General features: G+C 47.6%; 1 protein-coding gene across 1 annotated transcript in view; it reads left to right on the top strand.

Annotated features, from left to right (window-relative positions):
* LOC119399072 (epsin-2-like) overlaps positions 1-21,043 on the top strand; it is a 22,919-nt gene extending 1,876 nt beyond the window's left edge. The window contains exons 2-7 of the mRNA XM_037665888.2: positions 11-204; positions 997-1,093; positions 2,194-2,328; positions 8,731-8,895; positions 13,582-13,892; positions 20,918-21,043. Coding sequence (XP_037521816.2) covers positions 11-204; positions 997-1,093; positions 2,194-2,328; positions 8,731-8,895; positions 13,582-13,892; positions 20,918-21,043 — 1,028 coding nt within the window. The remainder of the gene's footprint in view (positions 1-10; positions 205-996; positions 1,094-2,193; positions 2,329-8,730; positions 8,896-13,581; positions 13,893-20,917) is intronic.
* Positions 21,044-22,311: the final 1,268 nt, after the last annotated feature.

The following is a 22,311-nucleotide window of genomic DNA, read 5'->3' as shown; positions in this document are numbered from 1 at the left end:
CCGTTCGCAGGACTGAGGCCATTGCACAAACGGAGGAGCGTCTCGTCGGGGGCCGGACCTTCGTCGTCACACCACCAGGCCGCGGCGGCGTCGGGCCTTGACGACCTGCTGGGTCTCAACCTGGGGGCTGCAGGGGGCCCCAGCGGTGCCGAGCCCCCATCGGTGACGGATCCCTGGGGCATGCCGCTCTACGACGGTGCGCAGGTGAGTGGGGGAAAATTGCGGGGGTGGTAGCGCAGAGTATCATGCAGGGTGTCTACCAACCTGGAAAACCTGGAACTGTCAGTGAATTTGGACATGCTTGGAAAAGTCTAGGAATTGTCGGGATTTTTGAAAAGCCTGGCTGGGTAATGGAAACCGGCAGTCTGTGTGACCGTCACAAAAGCAATCTTTACCTTTCATCAAAGCTTATAGCCCTTTGCGACACGGCGTCCTCGTTTGGGGACGCGAACTTCAGAGGCGCGTCCCACGCCTCGTGTTTCTTCAAACGGCCTCACCTCAGTGTGCACATTCGTGCACACTTCCTGATTGGACAACTAGCGGTCATTTAACTTCATTGTCCTGCGTATTGCTGCAGAGGATCACTTTGCTCCAGGACCAACGTCAAGAGTATTTTTTTCTTCCGCTCGAAATGAATACAGCCATAAAAGAAGGTGTGTGTGCTTTTCGGGCCTAATAGTTGAATCTTTTTATGCAAGTATTGAAGCTGACTGATGGCAGAATAATTAGATAATTATTTACATGCTAATTCACATTAATTACTGAAACTCACACAAAACAACACATTTCTTTGTTTTCTTTCTTGGAATGTAATACTGAATGCCTTCGAATCTTGCTGTGCGAATTTGACGCATTTGCAGACAGTGCATCATAATGCGTGTCTGAAGGGGATAAAGTTGCTTCTTTGAATAGATTAACGTGAATGCACATGGCTGGTGATAGAGTTGTTGAACTGAGCTTGGTGTTGCCTTTCTTTTTGCATCTCTCGTGAGCCAGGCTGCAGCTCCAGACCCATGGTCATCGCCCACAGGCAGTCGGCCGGCCACAGTCGGTCAACCGAGTGACCCCTGGCAGTCACCAACTTCCAAGCCAGGTATGCACTCTCTTGTCGGGCACCTTGTTTCCGTGCTGTGCGCGATGTTCTGAGCTCTCTATCTCATGCGTGCAGGCAATGCCACAAAATCCAATTGAAATGTTGCGTATGCATTCCGTCACTTTCATATGTTGTCCATAACGGTGTTGAGTTTAATGAAATTTACACAGAATCGCATTACACAGAATCGCACAGAACATTATGCGGTAATGTACGGAAGTCTACAAACTTATAGGAATGACATATATATACCCTGTTGAAACATTGCGTATGTATTCCAATCCTTCCCACGTTGTCAGTAACGTTGAGTCTAGTGGAATTATACGGAATCGCATATACTCTGCTTAATTATATGGCAATTTACAAAGTTATTACCCTGTTGAAGTGTTCCAAATGAATTCTACGCATTTCATGTCCATAGTATTGTTATTGAGTTTAATGGAATTCACATGGAATCACATTACTCCGCAACAATGTATGGAAACCTACAAACCTATTGAAATGGCATATACCCTGTTGAAACATGTGTATGTATTCCATTAATTCTGTATGTGAAGTACACATCTTAGCAATAGGAAGAAACAAAATTTAGTCTAAACGCCTGTATCTGTGTGATTCACTGCGTCAACTAGACTAATAGCAAGGGCTTTTTTTTTTTTTTTCGGGGGGTGACAGAGTTGTGTGAGGTTAGTCTAGATGGAGCAATTTATAGCTTCTGGCTGCAGGCCTTGCAGCAGGAAAACATACCAGTTGTTTTGGCAGCTAACAGTGTTATGTGGAATTTTTTTCATCATTACATATTATCGGATGCATGTCTTGTGTTTGCTGGTTGATGGATAACTCATCATGTCGATGAAAGGACACATTAGTGTTGAGTTCACGCTTTATACTTTGTTCAAAACTATTTTGGCGAGCTAGTGGTTGATGTGCATTCCGATAGTGTCGAACATAAAAGCAAGTCTGCGCATAGAGGTTTCGAGGCACGGCCATTTTTGGTGGTTGGAATTGGTCCCCGATCTTCTCACTAAGCTTCTCGTAGCCTTTGTGTTGGAGCTCCAAGATGCTTGTGTCAGTTGGTCATTCTTATTTGTCTGGGACAGCAAATCATGGAGACCCATGGTCGACCAGCCAAGACCCCTGGCGGTCTCCGGCTGGCGGGCCCACAACCAACGGAAACGACCTGGATGAGTTTGACACCTTGAGCAAACGATCAGCCGCTACCAGTCCAATCTCTGGTGGGTGAAACCTTCTCTTTGTGCTCTACTTCGATTCTCTATAATTTGTTCTCTATTTGTATGCTTATGAAGAAGCAGAGTAAGAAAGTTTCCATGATATTGGTGACGTACGTGCGATTTATGTGCACGTATGATGTGTATGAATAATGTTCATATGATGGTAGTTGTATGTAAAGTGACGTCTTTTCATTTTCAGAAATAGTGTAATAGTGTCGTGTCACTGTGACAGATGAATAGAGCATTCAAAGTGTCGGTTAAAGATTGAACATTTCATTGGGTGAGCTTATGTGCTGCGAAAGCAAGTAGGGCTCTAAGCACCATGATAGCGGCAAGTGCATTTGCCAGTCCAGTGGTTAAAATCTGACGCATGTGTCAAACACATCTGGCGTTGTACATTACTTGAATTATCGTTTGTCACAAGGTAATCGCTGGTGCTTGAAAGTGTTTTGAACTGTATGTCGTGATCTGTGTCTCTCATGCAGTTTGATCGCAGACGTCATTCCACTATCATTCCGACGTAGCAAGATCATAACATCTCTTTGATCGACTCGCTGGCTAAATTAGGATGCTGCCGTGCGGGCAGGGTCTCAGTTATCGAATACCGCAATGTGAGGTGTCTGATTAAGGGGGGACGCGGCCTTCGTATCGCGCAAAATGGCAAAAAAATCGATTTTTTGAAAATCACATTTTCAGTTTCTGTAGCCCTTTTTCTATCTGATTCCAAAATATCTTCACTGAAAACCACCTAGAAGTGCTTTAAAAAATTTGTTGCACGTGCTGAGTTGGCGAAAATTATTGTGGAGATCGCAAAAAAACGGTGGTTTTCAAAAAAGTCTTGCTCCGCAACGGCACAACCGGGCGCCGCCATTTTGAGCTCGCCGTAAAGAGCATTTCTTCGTTTTCAAATTCCCCGCCTCAGCTGGCTCCTCCCTTTGAAAACAAGCGCACAAAAAGCAAATCTCTGAAGGTCGTTTCGAGGCCTCCGATTGGCCGCGTCCGCCATGTTGCTCCAGCACGCCTCGTCATTGGTCCGATGCTCGCTCCGAGAGGACAGCCGTCTGCTGCTTACGCGTCGCGATGTTACCTGATGTTACGACTGTCGAAAATCGCGCTACTTAGTGACGCGTTCACTCGTCCTGTGTGCACGGGTCGACGATAATTTAGAATATGATTACCCTGTAGTTTGACAGCTGCAAGCGGAAGCGCAGTCATCAGTGTACGATAGACGATAGCGTGCCGCGCTCGTCGCGAACATCGCAGATGCGCGTCTCGGGTAGAAGTTCAGCTTGTCAGCACTTCGTACTCCGAGACGAATAACTTCGCGCTACTACTCTTTGTACTCGCGATCGAACATGACTTGCTTTGAAACATCGGGCACCGCGGCCACGCACACCGCGACCGAGCTTACTGCTCGGAGTCGTGGCTAGGCCTAACTCCGCTCACGGCGCTGGTTTACGAGACGAATCCGAACTTTGTCGGGCAAGGACATCGCGCTAGCGGACAAGCCGCACTGTGCTTCGTCACAAGCAGCAAATCGCATCGTCCGCTGGCTCCTCGAAAGTGCGGATGGACATTTTACGAATCGGCAGCGGACCTCCCAGCCAAGCTCGTCGCGCATTGACCGCTCGGAACAGCGGCTAGCAATTTCGCGCGTCGGCGCCGCAAAATGCGAGACCAAGCACGTTATGTGCGCCGATGTTTCGTCGCCGCGGCTAGGAGCATTGTGCATTGTCACCGAATGCCGCCAGCCAGCATATCGTGCGCCGACTTCCCGGACCCCGCGGCCGAGTACATCGGCTTGAAAGAAAGCGCTGGTGACGCAATTTAGGCACGTTTGGATTCGTGCTTGGTATCGCCGCTAGCTCTGATGAATCTTCGAAAATAACTAATGCCTCGCAAATTACCGTTTCCGCGACGAGTGGATGATGAAACGCATCACAGGCGGGGTTTGCAAATGAGCTTGGCGTGTGTGAAGCAGGGAGTTGAATTTATATCTGACCAACTCGCGTTATTGAATAAACTGCTCAGATATTTGATCCCAGAAATGTTTGCAATAACTGTGCCAATTTTCATCAAAACCTACGAAGGAATAAGAAAGTTGGTACTGAATGCCATGTCCCCCACCTTAATTTTATTCAGAAGGTCACTGGAAAGAATGACCTCCGGTACGCATGCATTGTTTGTGATGAAGACAGTGATACTTCCCTCACTCTGAAGAAAGAACATACAGATTTATTCCACTGGCTAAAGAAGACTGTATAAATCATGTCAAAGAGAGGATGGGTACAGCTCTCCAACACATGTATCAAGAAGCAAGAAGGATAGACTAGGAGGATGGGGCAGCCTGACTGAAGACCTGATTAAAAGACTGACTAGTTGTTATGGCATGGCTATCCGTGACAACATTGGCCTGACGCAGGACTTGATCAAAAGGCTCACCAGCTGTTATGGCCTAGCACTGCGAAGCAACACGGACGTCGAAGATATGAAGAAAGCAGTGATGGCCACCTTTCATAATGTTTCATCGACAGATGCAGAACCTCATCAAGAGCTCTGTCCTTCCAGTGCCCGCAGCTGGTGCAGGCACCGTGCAGCAGAGGCAGAGGGGAAGCCACAACTTCCACACACGTATAACCTGCCCAACAAAGTTGTTGAAGCGTTGCGGCCAGTGTACCAACGCCTGTCTGACCCTCAACTGCAGGCTCGTTGCAGTGGCAACAAGACACAAAATGCCAGCTGAAAGCCTTCACTCGGTGATTTGGTCACTAATTTCTAAGCAGCAGCATGCCTCCCACTTCACTGTGGAAGTAGCAGTCCATGAGGCAGTTGCGAGGTACAATGCAGGCAACTTTCAAGCTTACACCAAGATTTGTGCTGCAATGGGTATGCAACCTGGGGCCCTTACCCTCCACAGGGCTGCTAAAAAGACGCTCAGCGAGCAAGGAAGTCATCGCACATGCATGAAGTGAAAGGGCAGAGACGCAAAAGGTTGCCTCTACACAAGAACACCAAGGACTACAGTGCTGGTGCCTTCTAACAAATGTAAACAACTTCGAAAACTTTGATAGGCTTTTTCTCACAAGTGTGTTTTGGACATTGTGCATTGCTCGTGGAAAGAGCAGCACGGCAATGACTGGACCGATTTTGATTGTTTCTTTTTCCTGAATCCCTGAACACTGCTTGTGGGTATGACATTCTTCAATTTCTTGTTTATGGCCCAGTTATTTTTCTAGATGATGATTTGTCCATGACACTGTTTCTGACAATGTGTGTCAGCAGCCATGATGATCTCTAAAAAAAAAGAGAATTTACTAAACAATTCTGAGAGTGTCATACCCTGTAGTCTTCTTTTGAGTAAAGATCAACACCATTTGCAGCTTCCTGGCATGTTTTGTTACAGCGCTAGGCTTTCCACAAGCAGACCATATAATTGGACCATGTAGCATGATGTAACTTGAGAACTACTCAAGGTATCATGATGAAACTGCATATTTTCCTATACAAGACACTTATTAGTATGCATGCCAAATTTCATTGCTCTAGGTCAACAAACAAAAAAGTTTTTTTTCAATGCCACCTCCCCCCTTAAGCATATTGGACCAAGTGCAGCACTGGGAAGCTGTCCGAATAATCAGGCATGTCCGAATTATCGATCGGCAACTGTACTCACGTCATTCGTCCAGTATGTCTTGCCACAGATGCCACTTTTTTGCCAATTCATTATAGCAGCATTTTAGTCCAACCTAATAGTAATGAATTATCATATGTAGCAAAATATGTCTAAAATGCTTTGTCCTTAAGGATGTAAAGTGCTTGAACATGCAAGGACAGAAAAAAAAGAGGACACGACATGGGCACTCTAGTGCTGAACTTCTTTTATTTGTCCTCACCTCTTCAAGTACTTTGCATTGTTAATATGTCACACCAACAAGGCCAAATCTCAGCACTGGCTAAAATGCTTCTCAGCTTTATCTTCGTGTTAAAGGTATATGTTATTGAGGGATATCGAATATAACCATGGCATACAGTCGAATCCCGCTATAACGAATACGGCTACAACGAAATTTCCGCCACAACGAATAATTTTCGATTCCCCGTCAGCCGCCCATAGAAAACAATGCGAAAAATGTCTCATCACAACGAATACTTTTTCTGGGTATTTCCGCTTGAACGAAGTTTTCGCGAGCACCACCACATAAGGAAAAAGAGCTTGCCTAGGATTGCCGCGAAATTCTGCTAGAAACTCAACCATTTCTCGTTGCCAGAGCCGTGCGGCCACATCGCAAGACCCGTGTCTTCATCGGAGACATGCTTGCTGCCACCACACGCACATCCTGGTAAATTATTCGCCATTGAGATGCTCGGCGACAGATCGTCCATCTGCCGTGATGCTGCCAGTGGGTTTGATGCGCGTGCGGGCCGCGGAAGAATCGTTCAAGAACTCCCATCATTGTTTTGACGTAGCATTCAAAATAAAACTACTGCTCGTCGTCACAAGCCCTGCGATCATGAATGACATCCATGGTGTTTTGAAGGCACACGCGCGGCCAGCGCGCACCTAGTCCAAGCGTAACTACATTCTGCTGCAACCACTGCGAACACAAATGCGGTCGTGTCGACGTGATCATGGGCGACAACGAAAGTACGAGCGCATCCAACGTACGTGCACAGACTCAGAGAAATGCTGCGGTCAAAACCGTGGTAGACGCAATCACAGATAGCAACGATGCAGTTCTGAAGGCACGCACACGGTCAGCGTGCACTGATTGAAAACGGAACTACTGTCTTCTGCCGCAGCCGCTGCACAGAAAACCGCGGTCGCTTTCGTCGCGATCATTGATAGCGAATACGCTCAAGTATGCAGCTAGCACAATGGAAAAAAGATTAAAGGCAATAAAGTCGTAAAATGGCACGAAGCGTTTCGGCCTTCCTTTCGCTCGCTTATGACTGTGGTAGTGCAGAGCTTCGACACTTCGTTTTCAGTTAGCCTCTAGCGAACTTTGGCACACTCCTTCGCGGCGCTATACGCTCGGCACGCTTCGATGGTAGCCTGCTTATAGTATTTGCTCGTGTATAAGCCACGTGTATAACTCGCGTATTGACACAAAGCTGCCTTCCTTGCATTACCGTGAAGCCAACTTGCGCACCGAAATTCGCTTATAACCCGCACCCCGAGTTTAGCGCTAAATTTTCTGTATGTTTTGTGCGTGTTATACGCGAGAAAATACATTCACTCGGTGCCCGGCCCAGTACGCCCGAGTTAGCGAGAGTTAAATGCAAAGGACAATGCATGCGCTTGCCGGGACCAAAGGACGAGTCATGATCATCAGATCTTCTTAACTTTTGTGGTCTATAGATGAAATTTCGCTGCATCAAAATTCCGCGACAACGAACTTTTTTGCGCGTCTCGTCAGTTTCGTTGTAGCGGGATTTGACTGTATAACAAAGACGTAGCGTTGTTCTAGCAAGCCTTGAGACTTGATGTTCAGTTGTACAGCTTGGAAGGTTTGGGGGACACCGAGTGTACGAAGCGGCATGACTTGGTCGGCAATACTACGTGCTCTTTCCGAAAGTGTTGTGTGACTGTCCTGTGATCTCCCGTGTTGTCTGGTCTCTCATCTGTGTGTTTTCTGTGTTTTATCTCTTCCCACTCCCCTCTTTCCCTTTCCCCTTTGTGTCTACCACCGCCATCTCACACACCCTCCTCAACTTCTCCGTGTGGTGCGAATGACGATCTCTGCATTCACCTCCGTCGTTCTACATCACCATGGCAACCGTGGCGTCTCATTTCAACGTGCTGTCTCGACGTTCGGGCGGTCGCTGCTGGTGGCGCATATGGGTGACATCACTTTTTTTTTTTCTTACCTCACAAACTCATTTCATTCCCTCACCTAACTGTTCTACATTGTGAATCGGGCTGGGCCTGGGGTGTCACTGGATGCTCTCACCATGGGATCTTGCTTCATGTCACAACACTGTTGGTCATCGTAAAACGTCTTTTCACTGTTACATGCTGGTCCCTCTTGGTACCATGGAATAACTTATGTAAATCATCATTGGTGTTGTGCGCTGATTACGTCGTTGCAAAAACAATGTCTGCAACTGCCTTTAATGCTCCTTAAATTACGTACTTTATACATGTTTCTTCATATTGTCTTTGTGTCTCACTGAACATGTCCCTGTCAAAATTACTTTTATGACATGTTCCATAACACACTATGTTTCAAAACTATTGGCACGTGTTTGCATGCCGTGAATTGAAATTTTGACCACGCTGTTAACAAAATTATGGGCATTTCCCTTGTAAACATTTTACTGTCAATGCTCTGTGACACCAAATATCTCGCCAAAATCGCGTCTGGTCTGGGGGACGGATGTCACCGACACGCGCTCGCTTTTTAGAACAAACTGGGGCAGTGGGTGATGCGCTGGCATTGGGCGGCCTGCGCCGGGCCTTGCCGAGTGCGGAGGAGGACGAACTGAGCAAACGGAAAACGCCGGAGAGCTTCCTAGGTCCCAATTCGAACCTGGTGAACTTGGACGCGCTCGTGACGACGCGACCCGCAGGTAAGGCTCGCAGTCCCGTTGAGGGAGGAGCCAAGTTACGCCAGTTAAGTTTATGTTAAATTCCAATGTTAATGAGAATACATCAGTTAATGGAGAATACCTTAGCAACCTGCGATTCGCTGATGACATTGCATTAATTAGTAACTCAGGGGGCGTATTGCTACACATAATTACTGAATTGGACAAGGAAAGCAGAACGATCGGTCTGAAAATTAATATGCAGAAACTAAGGTAATATGCAACAGTCTTGGAAGAGAACAGCGCTTTATGATAGGTAGCGAGGAACTGGAATTTGTAAACAAATACATCTCCTTAGGACAGGTAGTAACGGCAGAGCCGAACCATGAGACTGAAGTAACTAAGAGAATAAGGATGAGATGGAGCACATTCGGCAAGCACTCTCAAATCATGAATGGTAGTTCACGACTATCACTCAAGAGGAAGGTATATAACAGCTGCATCTTACCGGTACTCACCTACGGAGCAGAAACGTGGAGGCTTACGAGGAGGGTTCAACTTAAACTGAGGGTGACGCAGCAAGCAATGGAAAGGAAAATGATAGGTGTAACCTTAAGGGACAAGAAAAGAGCAGAGTGGGTCAGGGAACAAATGGCTGTTGAGGACATCTTAGTTGAAATCAAGAAGAAGAAATGGACATGGGCAATGCATGTAGCATGTAGGCAAGATAACTGCTGGTCATTAAGAGTAACTGACTGTATTCAAGAGAAGGCAAACACGCAAGGGAGAGACAGAAAGTTAGGTGGGCAGATGAGATTAGCAGAAAGCACAGGACCGGGTTGATTGGCGGAACATGGGGGAGGCCTTTGCCCTGCAGTGGGCGTAGTCAGGCTGCTGATGATGATGATGATGAATTCCAATGGCGGAGTTGGAGGAAGTCTGCTCTAATGGCAGAGTGAGGGTGTGAGTCGAGTGTTTCAGTGATAAGAGCGATAAGTGTGAGTCAACTGTCCCCGGTGACAGAGTAAGGGTTGGAGGGTGCAAGTCAAGTGTTCCAATGCTAAAGTGAGGGTGGGAGTCGAGTGTTCCACTGATAGAGCGAGGGTGGGAGTCAAGTGTTCCATTAACTGTGAGGGTACGAGATAAGTGTTCCAATGACAGAGTGTGGGTTGGAGTAGAGTGTTCCACTGATAGAATGAGGGTGGGAGTAAAGTGTTCCAATAGCAGTAAGGGTGCGAGACAAGTGTTCCAATGCCAGAGTGAGGGTTGGAGTCAAGTGTTCCACTGATAGAGTGAGGGTGGGAGTCGAGTGCTCCAATGGACAGAGTGAGGGTGGGAGTCAAGTGTTCCAATAACAGTGAGGGTGCGAGACAAGTGTTCCAATGACAGAGTGAGGGTTGGAGTCAAGTGTTCCTATAATAGAGTGAGGGTGCAAGTCAAGTGTTCTAGTGATAGAGTGAGGGTGTGAGTCAAATGTTTCTAGTGATAGAGTGACGGTGCAAGTCAAGTGTTCCACTGACAGAGTGAGGGTTGGAGGGTGTGATTAAGTGTTCCAATGATAGACTGAGAATTGGAGTCAAGTGTCCCAATCAGTCGGAGTGGATTTAGAGCGGGAGTCACACTCCATGGAGCAGGAAAGGTTGCTCTGTGAAAATCGGCAGGCTGGACCGGAACTCTGCATGCCACACTTGCTTTAGCATGCTTGCCTGCTGGGGCGCCATCGGTAGTCCCGAGTTTTGGTGGTAATGGGCAGACGACATGACGGCTCGGCAAATCATGCATCATTGCTTCTTCTGCTCAATAGCAACACGTCAGAGTCAGAAAGCTCGAGTTCTTGCACGAGCAATCCATTGGATAGTGACAGCGATGCTGAAACTGTCGCGTATGAGTGGGATTTCGACAGAGGAAGTGTAGCTAAAGCACTTCGGCACCTCAAAGCCAGAACTTCCGCTTCCGCCTTGCTCCACTGGGGCGTGGGTTGTGTTGCAACCGCATATTTGGAGGTGCTGCTCTGTTGCCAGTCTTGTGCTTGCTCGCAGAGTCCGTCGGCTGCTCCGACTCCGCCATTGGAATTCAACATTAAAGCAGAGGGCACTGCGGGAAAACAAAGTGATGCCTAGGCGGCGTGATTTGTAACGTCTTTATTGAATTTTTGTAGTTAGCGGTGAAGAGAGGCAATAATTGATGGAAAACACAGCTGCTTGCTGCCGAAGGGGGCCGAACCTACAGCCTTCACATAATGGGTTGCGATGCAATACCGTTGTGCTATGGTGGTGGCCACTCCCTAGTCCACACTTGTGGAATGTGGGAGCTCTAGAACGGGGTGGCTGGCATTCATGACCTCGAAGGTGAACAGCAATTAAAACCGAGAAAGCCATCCAATATAGAGGACCTTTAGAAGTATACTTAAAGTGCACTGCTGTTTCAGATTGTAGAACAGTGACAGTGGTCTCAGCGGGTTCAAGCTTGTTAAGGTGGAACCTTGGGTGCCATTTCGGAGCAGTTCTACAGTGAAAGCTGTTATGAGCTCACAACAAGAACCAATTTAGGTGGCCTAGTTGTCCACCACTGCCACAGGTAACCGTAACTGCTATCGTTCACAATGTAAAAAAAAAAAAAAAGATACAGAATTGAGCGGCATTTGAACCCAGGCCCTCTGCCTGGGTTCAAATGCCGTGCCAGTCCTTTGAACTCTGTCGCAGTGAGACCCTTCAATGAGGCTTCATGTCAGGCAAGGAATCAAGTTAATGGGTGTGGGGTATGGCGTTCGGTAGAAGAGTACAATAAAAACTTGAGGAACGCTTGAGCTTCGCCTTCAAGAGTAGAACTGATAGCATAATCGGGCCCCGTGCGCATTGCCTTCTCAACTGCTAACCTGGCTTCGGTCTCGGTGGATGCCTCAACCGTGCTGCAAGGAAACAAACCTCTGTGCCGCGGATCTCAAACTGTCCTAGAATGCCTACTGCAAATATAGTTGCGAATGCGCCCGCTTCGCCATAATTCTTCCTTTTGCAAATCACTGAAGGGCTCACTACATGTCTATAATGCAACACTCGAACCTGCGCAGTCGCTCACTTTGTTGATGCTTTCGCTGATGATTATGATTAAATATGTCTGAGTGCTTTGTAATGTGGTACACCTTTAAGACACCCACTCGTCAGGGGCGTAGGCAGAAATTTTTTTTTCGGGGGGGGGGGGGCACCTCCTTGATCTGTAGTGGGGACGAGCAGGCAGATGTGTCGAGTGTCATTTTCTGCTCTGTATGCTATGGCAAAAAAAATTCGGTGGGGGGCACGGCCCGGTGGTGCCCTAACGTGGCTACGCCCCTGCGCTCGTTACACAATTCACATGTTTTGACGCCTGGCGCGACTCTACATTTTTGCCATGCAGTACTACATGCATTAAAGGGGCCCTGCACACTTTCCAAGTAACCATAGATGGCTTCATTAAAAAGAGTTTATTTCCTCACGAATTGACAGTTGCAAAAATGTTTGAATCCATCAAGTACAAGCAAAGTTAAGAAATTTTTTTGTGCGTTGTAATTGCTTCCTCTCTTCTCTCGTCCTGACAGAGCGCGTTGGAAGCTAAGCAGGCAGGGATGGCCCAATGGAAGAGGTCAGTCGCATGCGTCATGACCTTTTTCCTTCGAACGCATGGCTTACGTTTCAGTGGGATCAAGAGCGCACATGCGGGCACGTGGCGGCATCTTGCAGCGGCCTCGGTAACTATGCAGCTCACGATGCTCAAATCAGCCAATGGCCGTGAATTTGGGTATATGGCATCATTTGTAGAAAGAAGAGGGAACGATTTCTAGCTGACTTTATTAATTAATTGCAAATTCCAGGCCGCGCGCTGCACTATATATTTGGCTCGCATGTTCTCAGGAGCCTAGACTACCTATCAGCAGAGTTTTCTGACCATGCTAAAAAAGTGCTGCAGGGCCCCTTAAAGGCATGGCTCCGTGGTAGAAACACCTGCTTGCCACGCAAAAGGCCTGGGGTTCGATTCTCACTCGTACCGAAGATTTTTTTTATTTATTTGCATCTACCTAGAATTTTTGCTCACGGACAGCATTGATCTTTTGCTCGCAACCAACGACGTCAACACCAGAATTTCTTCGAAACAAGCTCTTAATCGTTAACATTCAGTTGTCACAAAAAGGGAATTGCATAACGAGTGGGTGGTTTAAAGCTTCCCACCCATTACAGATGGCTCGGCCATAATTCTTCGTCTTCAGCCACAGCATCAACAAAGTGCACATAATGCCTTGCAGATGTGTAGCGGGTGCCTTGCTTCTCCATAGATTGATGAATAATGGCATAGTGGGTATTTCCTTATATACTTCCCGAAATTTTGATAATTTATGGTGTAGTGAATACCTTGCAGCTGTAGTTGTAGCAGTCGCCCTAGAGAGTCTACAAGCTCTAGAATGACCGGTCCTCCAGCTTTTGCTGTGACTGTGCTGCGTGTGCCGCACAGGCTTGAAGTTTTTATTGCAATTCTGCGACATTTTTTTCTGCCTCCCGCCGCCATTAGCCATCTGCCATTGGTCAAAAGGCGCAACCCAAAAATTTTTACCAATGGCAGATGGCTAATGGTGGTGAAAGGCATTAAGAAGTCATAGAATACAACAGAATCTCTGCGATAGCATACCTGCATTGGTTTAAATTGTGACATTCACTTCTATGAGATGTTTACGGAACACTTGTTGTCGTTCCTCTGGGGCAGGTACACTGGGCGTCGCACCACCGCTGCAGCGAACCCGTTCGCAGCGCCGCTCTCGGCACCAACGACAGGACTGGCGGCACCCGGCGCAGCGGCAGCGTGCGGCGGCCAGCAACCCGTTCCAGGCATCCAAGCCGCCCACAATCAACCAGCTACGACTTCAGAACAACAGCTTCCCGGCGACGCCAGTCGCACCTGTGACAACGACGACGCTCCTGACGCATTCCGGCCCGCCGCGCCGCCTTGGTTCCGCAGCACGCCTTTGGCTCCACACGCCGGCTACGTGGGGATGCCTGCTGGCGCGACAGCAGTGGGCCAGCAGAACCCCTTCCTCTGAAGGGACCCGCAACAGTAGTGGGGGTTCTGCTTTTGCGCTAGGGACCGCGATTAAAAAAAAAAGAAAGCGCGACAGTCAGGCCTGCTGCTGGCTTACCTGGCAGTGTATCGTCGTCTTTTTTTTTATACCTTTTGCATCGCTCTGGAAAGGAAGGCCCTTGTTTGTGCTTAGTTGGTGCGTGTGAAGAGAGCCTAGATGCCGTTGCGCATTCCCTGTGGTGCTCTCGCGTTTCTTTTTTCCTTCCTCATGGTGCGAACGAAAAGAGAGGTGGTTCCTCCGCCTACGTGGTGAGCTGTGAACCTTTTTTTTTTTTTTTTACTAGATCGTGCGAAGCCAACCAGACTGATGAACTTGCCTGACCGTCAAACGAGGCACGACGAGTCGATGTAGTGGTGTGCTCTGGACGTCTTCTTCACTGAGGTGTGAAAGTACGGTAGAAGGTAAAAGGGGGTTGGTTAGAAAGCGAGAAGTTCTAATATATATGTGTACACATAACATTATACGTGCGACAGAATTGAGCACAGTTCCAGTTCCGACCCGAGGTCTCCGCAAAAGAAGAGAGCATTCATGCGCACGAAAATTTACTGAAGTGATTTCGTCTTTTTTTCTTCTCTCAACTTGATAGAGCGAGAGCATTTACATGAGGCGGGCACATAAGTGTGCGTTGGGGGGGGAGTGAGATGTGAGGCACGACATCGTCCAAGACCAAGTTCGCTTTTGGTCCGGTCTGAGCGATGCGTCGGACCACTGGAACGACCCTGTCGGGGTTCACGGAATATCAGAAGAAACGAGAAATTTGCATTTCACAGACTAGCTCCGCTGTGTGTTTCTTTGTGTTGGCTATGAGTGAGGAGGGTCTATGTCTGGCATGGTTGTCGGATGCATTCCTACGTGGTGCTGGGTGTTGCACCTTGTGTTGAGGGTTGTGGGCAGACCCAACAACAAGAAGAGGCAGGATGAAGATGGTTCTAGTTGTTGAATGTTGTGCTACCTTGTAGATCAAGAAGGGAGCCAATACTTCACCAAGGCATCACTCTGCAAAGCTGTCATGAAACAACGTTGCAGCTATAAAATCTACTGAAAGCGCTTTCCCGCCAAGGCATTGCTCTTGGTGGCGAGTCATAGCTGTTACGTCTAGTGGAAGAGACTCAACAGACCACGGATGCCTCAAGTGTACGCATTCTGGATTTAAGAAGCCGATAAGCGTAAGCCTTTCCTCACAGAGGTGTCTACATAATGAGTTTTATAATCGTGGTTCGCGAAGCTTCTCGCGTTTACTTCAAGATCCCCCTTTCAGGCTTGAGCGAATTACTCAGCATTGCTGTATCCGGAATGGTCGACGTGACCAGGACCATGTCGAGTGACGGTCAAAGGTTGATGGTAGCACCTATGCCGCCTTTTAGACGGAGCTGTAGTAATTGTCCTGCGCTTCGATGGACAGTTCAGCATCGCCGTGTGATTTGATCATACGCCGTCAAGTTGAAGCTGTGTAGCGAACGAGATCACATGCTCTCTCCAAGTTCAGTACGCGACAGCTTGAAAAGACCGGCCCGTTTTTTTTACGGTGTGCTACAACAAGCATCTCGCACGAAATTTAGCGCAATGGCGCATCGTTTCCGCTCTGGGCCCGTGTCATCTGTGAACATCGCGCGTTTCCCCCGACCGATGCTGCTTGCCGGGCGCTGCATTTCATCTCCCGCGCACTGCCTCGTGCAGCCGTATGTACGCATTCTGGCCGAGAAACTCTAGTGAAGGCTTTTGAAAGTAAAAAAAAAAAACGCTCTGCACACCTGTGGCTATCACTAGTTACGCTTTTCAATCGAGCACTTTTTACCGTACCACTGATATCGCCAGCCTCCCAACATGTACTGTGGTTGCGTGCATTTTTGCAACACAGTGAAGTTCGCTGCCGTGACGTATGGACTGTTTGGCAGCGGCGGCGAAAGCGAGCATCACTTTTTTTTTTTGTGCATGTGCGCGAAGCCAGAGTTTATCTCGTGGCCGGCTCATGTTGCTTTTTTTTTTTAGCGTGAATGTAGTAGTGTGGGTCCTTTGTATCACCTGTTCCTAGTTAAAAAGAAATATCTGTGCTGAAAGCTGTCCACCATCATCTACGTACTCCGATGTGGATGTGCGACGCGTGGGCGTAGTGTACAAAGGTGCATTGTATCTATTTGCTTTTTACCGGACTGGGGGTGGGCTTTGGTAGCACACCTGCATAGGTGATTGTGCCAGGATAAGAACTAACGTTAACGGGCAGGGTGGGGTGATTCACTTGAATGTACTGTATACGGGAGGCACGTGCTGGTGTTGTTTGTGCGTTAGCGTTGAGATTAGGTGTTAAGTGCAAGTTTCAGAAAGCACGTTGCGAAGCATTGTAACCTCGTATAGACTTGTACAAAGTATGCCCGAGGAGGGATTGTGACGTGTGCGTGAGACTTGTTTCTTGTATGGCAGCGTGTTTGCGAATGTCACCGATCCGTCTTTGAATGTAGTCGCAGAGCCGAAGATGCTCAGCAGCTTGCCATGTTGAAAAAAAAAACGGTGGACGAACAAAGCTCGTGATCTTCCACTTGAACGCAGAACAGTCTTGCTTGTCTGGTTACCACTCTTGGAATGGCTGTAAACAAATTCAGTTTTGTGTGAGCCACCCCGATCACATAATTGTCGATGTGGTTTAAAATGGCTGCTGGCGTTTCCTAGCACGTTTGCAATCCACTGCTTTTTAGCTTCCGTCGGCGTATGGTGTCAATGCGAGAGCCTTTGCAGCACGTCGTGGAATTTGACAACTTGTATGCGTTTGGCACTATGATGGCAAAAGGAGCGTTGCAAGCGCTTTCTTAAATGAAGAGTGTTTGTCTAAAATGTGAGTGTGTTATAATCTGAGGTTAGAAAAAAAAAATCTTATGTTAATGCATGTGGAGTTGTTTTCTGCTAATTAAATGAACTATTTCTATTTACAGAGTTTTATTATAGCTTTTATAAATATAGAGTTGCTAATTGCTTATTCTGTAAGTCCTTTGAATGAAAGATGTGTGGCTTGTTGCTCCTTTCGTAAAGATACTTCATTCTTTTTACTTCTGTTGTGAGTGAGTGGGTGTAAGTGATCGTATGTCTGAATGCATCGCATACTTTTGTCTCGAATAACTGAGGAACGTTGCATGGTGTATCTGTTGCAATGCCGGCCAGTGCTAACATAAAAAAATGTTGCGAAACGTTCCGTCAGCTGTGGAACTGTGGCGAGAAAAAGATGTCCGTTGCGCGTCACTCAACGGGACTGGGAAGAATGAAGAGATAAAAAAAATAAAATGGTGCGCTCTGTTCACTTGGTGTTTTGAGACGCCTTGTATTACTCCTGTTGCATGGGTGACAATGAACCTCTTAACTGATTCAATTGCGGTTATCGCTTAACACGTTCAGTACATAACACGACAGGCCAAACGCCATTTGTATACCCTATCCGTGGTTCACCGCTGACCAAGCTTGTCAACCTTGCTCTAAAAGAAAACGATGTTTCGCGAATGGGCAGAAATGCAAATGGTGCATTACCCGAGGGCTGCGTTGGCTCGTCAAATTCATTACTGCACGCTGGAAAGTTGGGCGAGTTGATTTTGACTTGTGATGTAAGAAGACACAGAAATGGTGGCACAGAATAGAAAAGGAACTTTGACACGCACTATTCTGAGTCTCTTTTTGTGCCGTTTTACATCACAAGCCATTGTTGCAGTTGTATTGCCGAAATGTACCTTTTTTCTTGCCTAACGTAGCAGAAAAATCGTTGAACAGATACAGTTGAGCAGTCATTTGAGATGCCATTATGCCATTGGCCAGTTAACAGAAATTGCTATGCGACTGTGCAGATTAGGGTTGGTGTTAACTGTGGTTGAATGAGTTGAATCGCCGTTAACAAAGGGGTCACACCACATGTTAAGAAGTAATTATTACTTTCTAATGCCTTGCCACTTGAGTGCAATTTTTTCCACGCCTGCCCTCTTTGCAGATTGCAGTGAACTATGCACAGCTTATTCAGCTTTAGTTTTGCTTATGCACTTTGCAACAGTGCTCATTTTCAAAATTTGCTTGTTGCTCGCTGACACATGTTGGTACAAACTGCTTGTATAAAAAGAAGGGGGAGGGGTTGAGTTCTAGCATTAGGAGGGGGTTTCAGCAATGAGTTTAAGTGTCTTGCTAAGCATCAAATGAAGTGAAAAACAGACACGGAATTTTCCTCTATTGAGATCTTTTATGAAGGCAAGTGTGTCTACCTGCCACAGCTTTCTTCTCTTGCCACTGGTTCAATATAACCCGCACTGGACAGCTCCGGAAAATGTTATGGAAGTCGCATGTTTTAAGGCTCTCTTCACACCCGCATCTGCCACTGGTCGCACGACAGTTTGCAACTGGTGACTGAAGAGTGACTCTAAGTGACCGTTGTCCACACCGAACTTGCCTCCGCTTCACCGTTAACAGTCATTGTTTTGTACAATGAGCTTATGTCCTGTTCCTGCGCATCTAATTGGGTTATAGGTTCGTGACCATAGTTGCTCGACTGCAAAATCTAACAGCGAGCGATTGAGCCAAAGCAGTCGCTTTTAGATGAAAGCGGCCGTTTGCAACTAACTTGATCGTGCGAGAGGTGCTTGTTGAATGTTTGAATGTCCAGGGCTTTGCTTCTCTCTTCATTGACACAGCCAGAGGGGACGGGGTTGTGACCCCCCTCCCCCCCACCACCAAAATGTTTACATGATGAATATACATGATGAGGGTTCGATACGTATCGTAAAATAAGTACATGATGATCGATGCGTATCACTAAGCAAGCAACATCACGGCAGAAATTCGCCTCCTGATAATAAAATTCTGGGTTATCACTACCTAAAGCGCAGACGGAAGTGCGCCAGAGCTTTCGCATTTCACCCTGCAACGAAATGTTGCCGCGGCAGCGGAGCCGTCGCTTGCAGGGGGTGCAAAAATGTCCTCCCGCTCCGGACCGCAAAGCTTAGGCAGCTCTGATTAGGCACCGAACCATGGTCAGACGCACTTCTAGATTTCAATTGCAATTAGATTTACTTGTGTGCCTCTCGCAATGCACAGTCAGCATGATTACGACTTCCACCAGGGGCGTTGTCAGGGGGGGGGGGGTTAACCCCCCCCCCCCGAAAAATTTCAATTTTGCTTGCGTATATATGCACGCACGAACATACATAAAGTATGGTTGGAACACCCCCCACCCGAAAAAAATTTCTGGCTACGCCCCTGACTTCCACACGACCAAAGGAAGTAGGCGTGCGAACACGAGATCAAGACAACACACTTAAAGGGACACTAAAGGCAAATAACAATTTGTCAGAGTGAAAGCCCAATGTATGACAACTTCTAAAACGGCAATATTATCAACAGCAGTGCCCTACTTACCGAGAAATTAAGCTAAATGTATCACATGATGAGCGCCACGAGTGGGACATTTTCGAAGTGATCCCGATGACGTAGGGAAGTCTGCCTACAATAAATCACTAGTAATCAAACTAGCAGCAGTAAAAAAAGAACATTCCGAGCATCAAAAGACGTAATAAAATGCTGTTTGTTCGTTTCCGCTTGATTCATGGAAAACAAAACCGTGGCGTTGCCATGGGGAATGGCGCGCGTGGTTCAAAGGTTCCGTTTTCGCCGAACTGCGCCTCGCCCGTCTCAGTGGTAGTTTCGGGATCGCGTACTGCCGTGCGTGTTTTGCGCGCTCGTGAAAGTCGCTCTGACAGGAAGTTCGACAAAATGCCGCATGCGTGTGATATTGCCGGATGCCCGAATTGTGCACAACGCCAGCGCTGCAGCAAGGAAACCGGTGTGTCTTCACTGGGTGCCGCGGAATGAACCCTTACGCTCGAAGTGGCTTAGTGTCATGCCATTGCGCCAGTGTGCTAAACAGTGAAAACCTCTGCGTGTGTGCTCGCTGCACTTTCGTACTGAGGATTACGAGACCAACCGCAACTTGGTGACGGCTTTGAATGTGCCCATCCGAGCAAGTCTTTGCCGCAGCGCCGTTGTTGCTACTGTGGGTCCCGCTACTTCCGCTCGGCTGCTACTAGTGTCGGCGGCCGCGCAGTAAAAGCGGGCAACGTTGGGCATGGCAGCAGTGACGTATGAGAGTCGTATTTTCAGGCGGGAGATTTGAAGCGCGCTAACGCGATGCGGACCACTAAAAACGTGATTTTATTTCAAAATAAGCACTTCCTTGGCACAAAAGCAGCGCTACGAGGATTCTGGACCGCTATTTCAACAATCAACGTCGACTTAATATTTGCCTTTAGTGTCCCTTTAAGTCCGAGTCTCTATACCTACTTTAAATTATAAATCCGTACTAGCTAGCTCTATTATCTCTCATTCTATGCCTACTTTAAATTATAAATCCGTACTAGCTAGCTCTATTATCTCTCATTCTAAGTTCCGCGAGACCTTGCCACCAGGGGCGTAGCCAAGGGGGGGGTTGGGGGGTTCAAACCCCCCCGAAATTTTTCAGTTTTGCTTGCGTATATAGGCACGCACACATACAAACGCACGCACGAACATACATAAAGTATGGTTGAACCCCCCCCCCCCCCGAAAAAAATTTCTGGCTACGCCCTGCTTGCCACCCCCTTCATCTCGCTTACGACGCTATCCAGACAAAGTTTTACCTCACGATTTCATTCATCTTTCACTTTTTCTCGACAATGCAATACATTGCCCGCGGGTCAGGGCAAGAGCGGGTGGCTAGCATTCTGACCTGGTCCTACTCGTGCTTCTCGAAGGACCGGGTGCACACTTTTGCAGAGCTCGCGCATATACCCCGTTTGAACCGCCGGACTTGCCCTCCTCCAAACACCTCCCTTACCCACTCGCACTCTCCCTTCCCCTCAGCTGCTGTCCCACTACTGTGGCACTTCCCCTGAATGTTCCCTATGCGGTTAACATCATGCCACACATTCCCATATCTTTTCCGGCTGCCCTGCTGATCTTCCCCCACAGGGACAGCCTGGTATCTCAACCTGGGAGGACTTGGAGGTCCTGCTCTCGTCTGCGGACCTGACACTGCAGCTTGTTGCGGTGACTTGGGCTGCCGATGTTACTACCACAAGAGGCATGACCATGTAGACGTGGCGTGGGACCGCGCGGTGGTCCAGGGACCCGGGGAGGGGGGGGGGTCCAAACATGCTTGCGAATAAAGTTTTTCTGTGTCGCGCCGGGCGTAACAGCAGCAGTGCTTCGAGGTGTAGACAGCGGTCCACTATTGAGGGGCCGATAACTGGCCAGAATGTGCGATTAGATTTTGTTGGAAATGAAAAGGCCGCGAATTGTAGTGTTGCGGAATGGGCGCCTCCATTCCATTCTAATTCCATTCTGGGCACGTAGAACTTACCACAATTCAATTCCTTTCAACTCCTCGGAATGAAAAAACTTGGCCCATTCCCACTCCGGGAATGGCCGGGCAGCTCAATTCCATTCCTGTAATTCCTCAATGTAGGAAAGGCACCTTGATAGTTTTATCGAGTTAAGAATGAACATAAAGCTGATGTCAGATGCATTAAGAACTGGAAAAGTACGCATAACACGTTACCAAGGTCAAGTGATAGTAGCTTGGTGACATCCGCAGCCGTAGTTAAAGTGTTCTACCAATATTCTAGAACACTATACCGTAGTTTCGCAAGACAGATACCAACGGCACAGAACCGCGGTTACGCGAAGAATGGAGACAACTTCGGAGCAACACAGTCTATATAAGGACAGAATCGTGGTAGGCGCGTTGCTTATAAATGTACGGTGCTTGTAATCAGCCAAGTCATTTTGAAAATACTGCTTTATTGTTAAATTCGAGGCTCTGCCTTACTAATGATCGAAGTTTGGAAAACAGCGCATAGACAAAAACGTGCTCTATTTTCGGAAAAAGACCTAATTCCATTCCATTCCTCCAAGCGTTGCCTCCATTCCATTCCGGGGTAGCGAAAATGTGGAATGATTCCGGAGTCATTACGATTCCGGAGTGGCAACTCCGCAACACTGGTGACAGACTCGAGCATCCTTTTGGCGATCTGAGTAGGACATATTTCTCCCAACAGTTTCAGTTACACAATAACAGGTAGTAAGTAGTACTAGTACAGTCGAACCCGCATATATGAAGTCGGGTTTGAACGTCACACACAGAAAAAAAAAAGGTATGCCGCGCAGCCTAGCGGTAGAGTATTGAAGCTGGATTATGGAGTCGTTCACTTTGCTGCCATAGTCTGTGATGCTGCCATGCGTACCATAATTAGTGCTCAAAATTGGAGTATGCATATTATCATCCATCCCCGCTCTATTCTGTGCTGCTTACGAGGTAAGAGGAGTTGCACGATGAGAAGTGGCGCCGCCTTCGCTGTAATTAG

The sequence above is a fragment of the Rhipicephalus sanguineus genome, chromosome 7 (assembly GCF_013339695.2).
Source record: "Rhipicephalus sanguineus isolate Rsan-2018 chromosome 7, BIME_Rsan_1.4, whole genome shotgun sequence".
Classification (NCBI taxonomy): Eukaryota; Metazoa; Arthropoda; class Arachnida; order Ixodida; family Ixodidae; genus Rhipicephalus; species Rhipicephalus sanguineus.
Note: the sequence above shows the minus strand (reverse complement) of the source record. Positions and strands in the feature narration are given on the sequence as shown.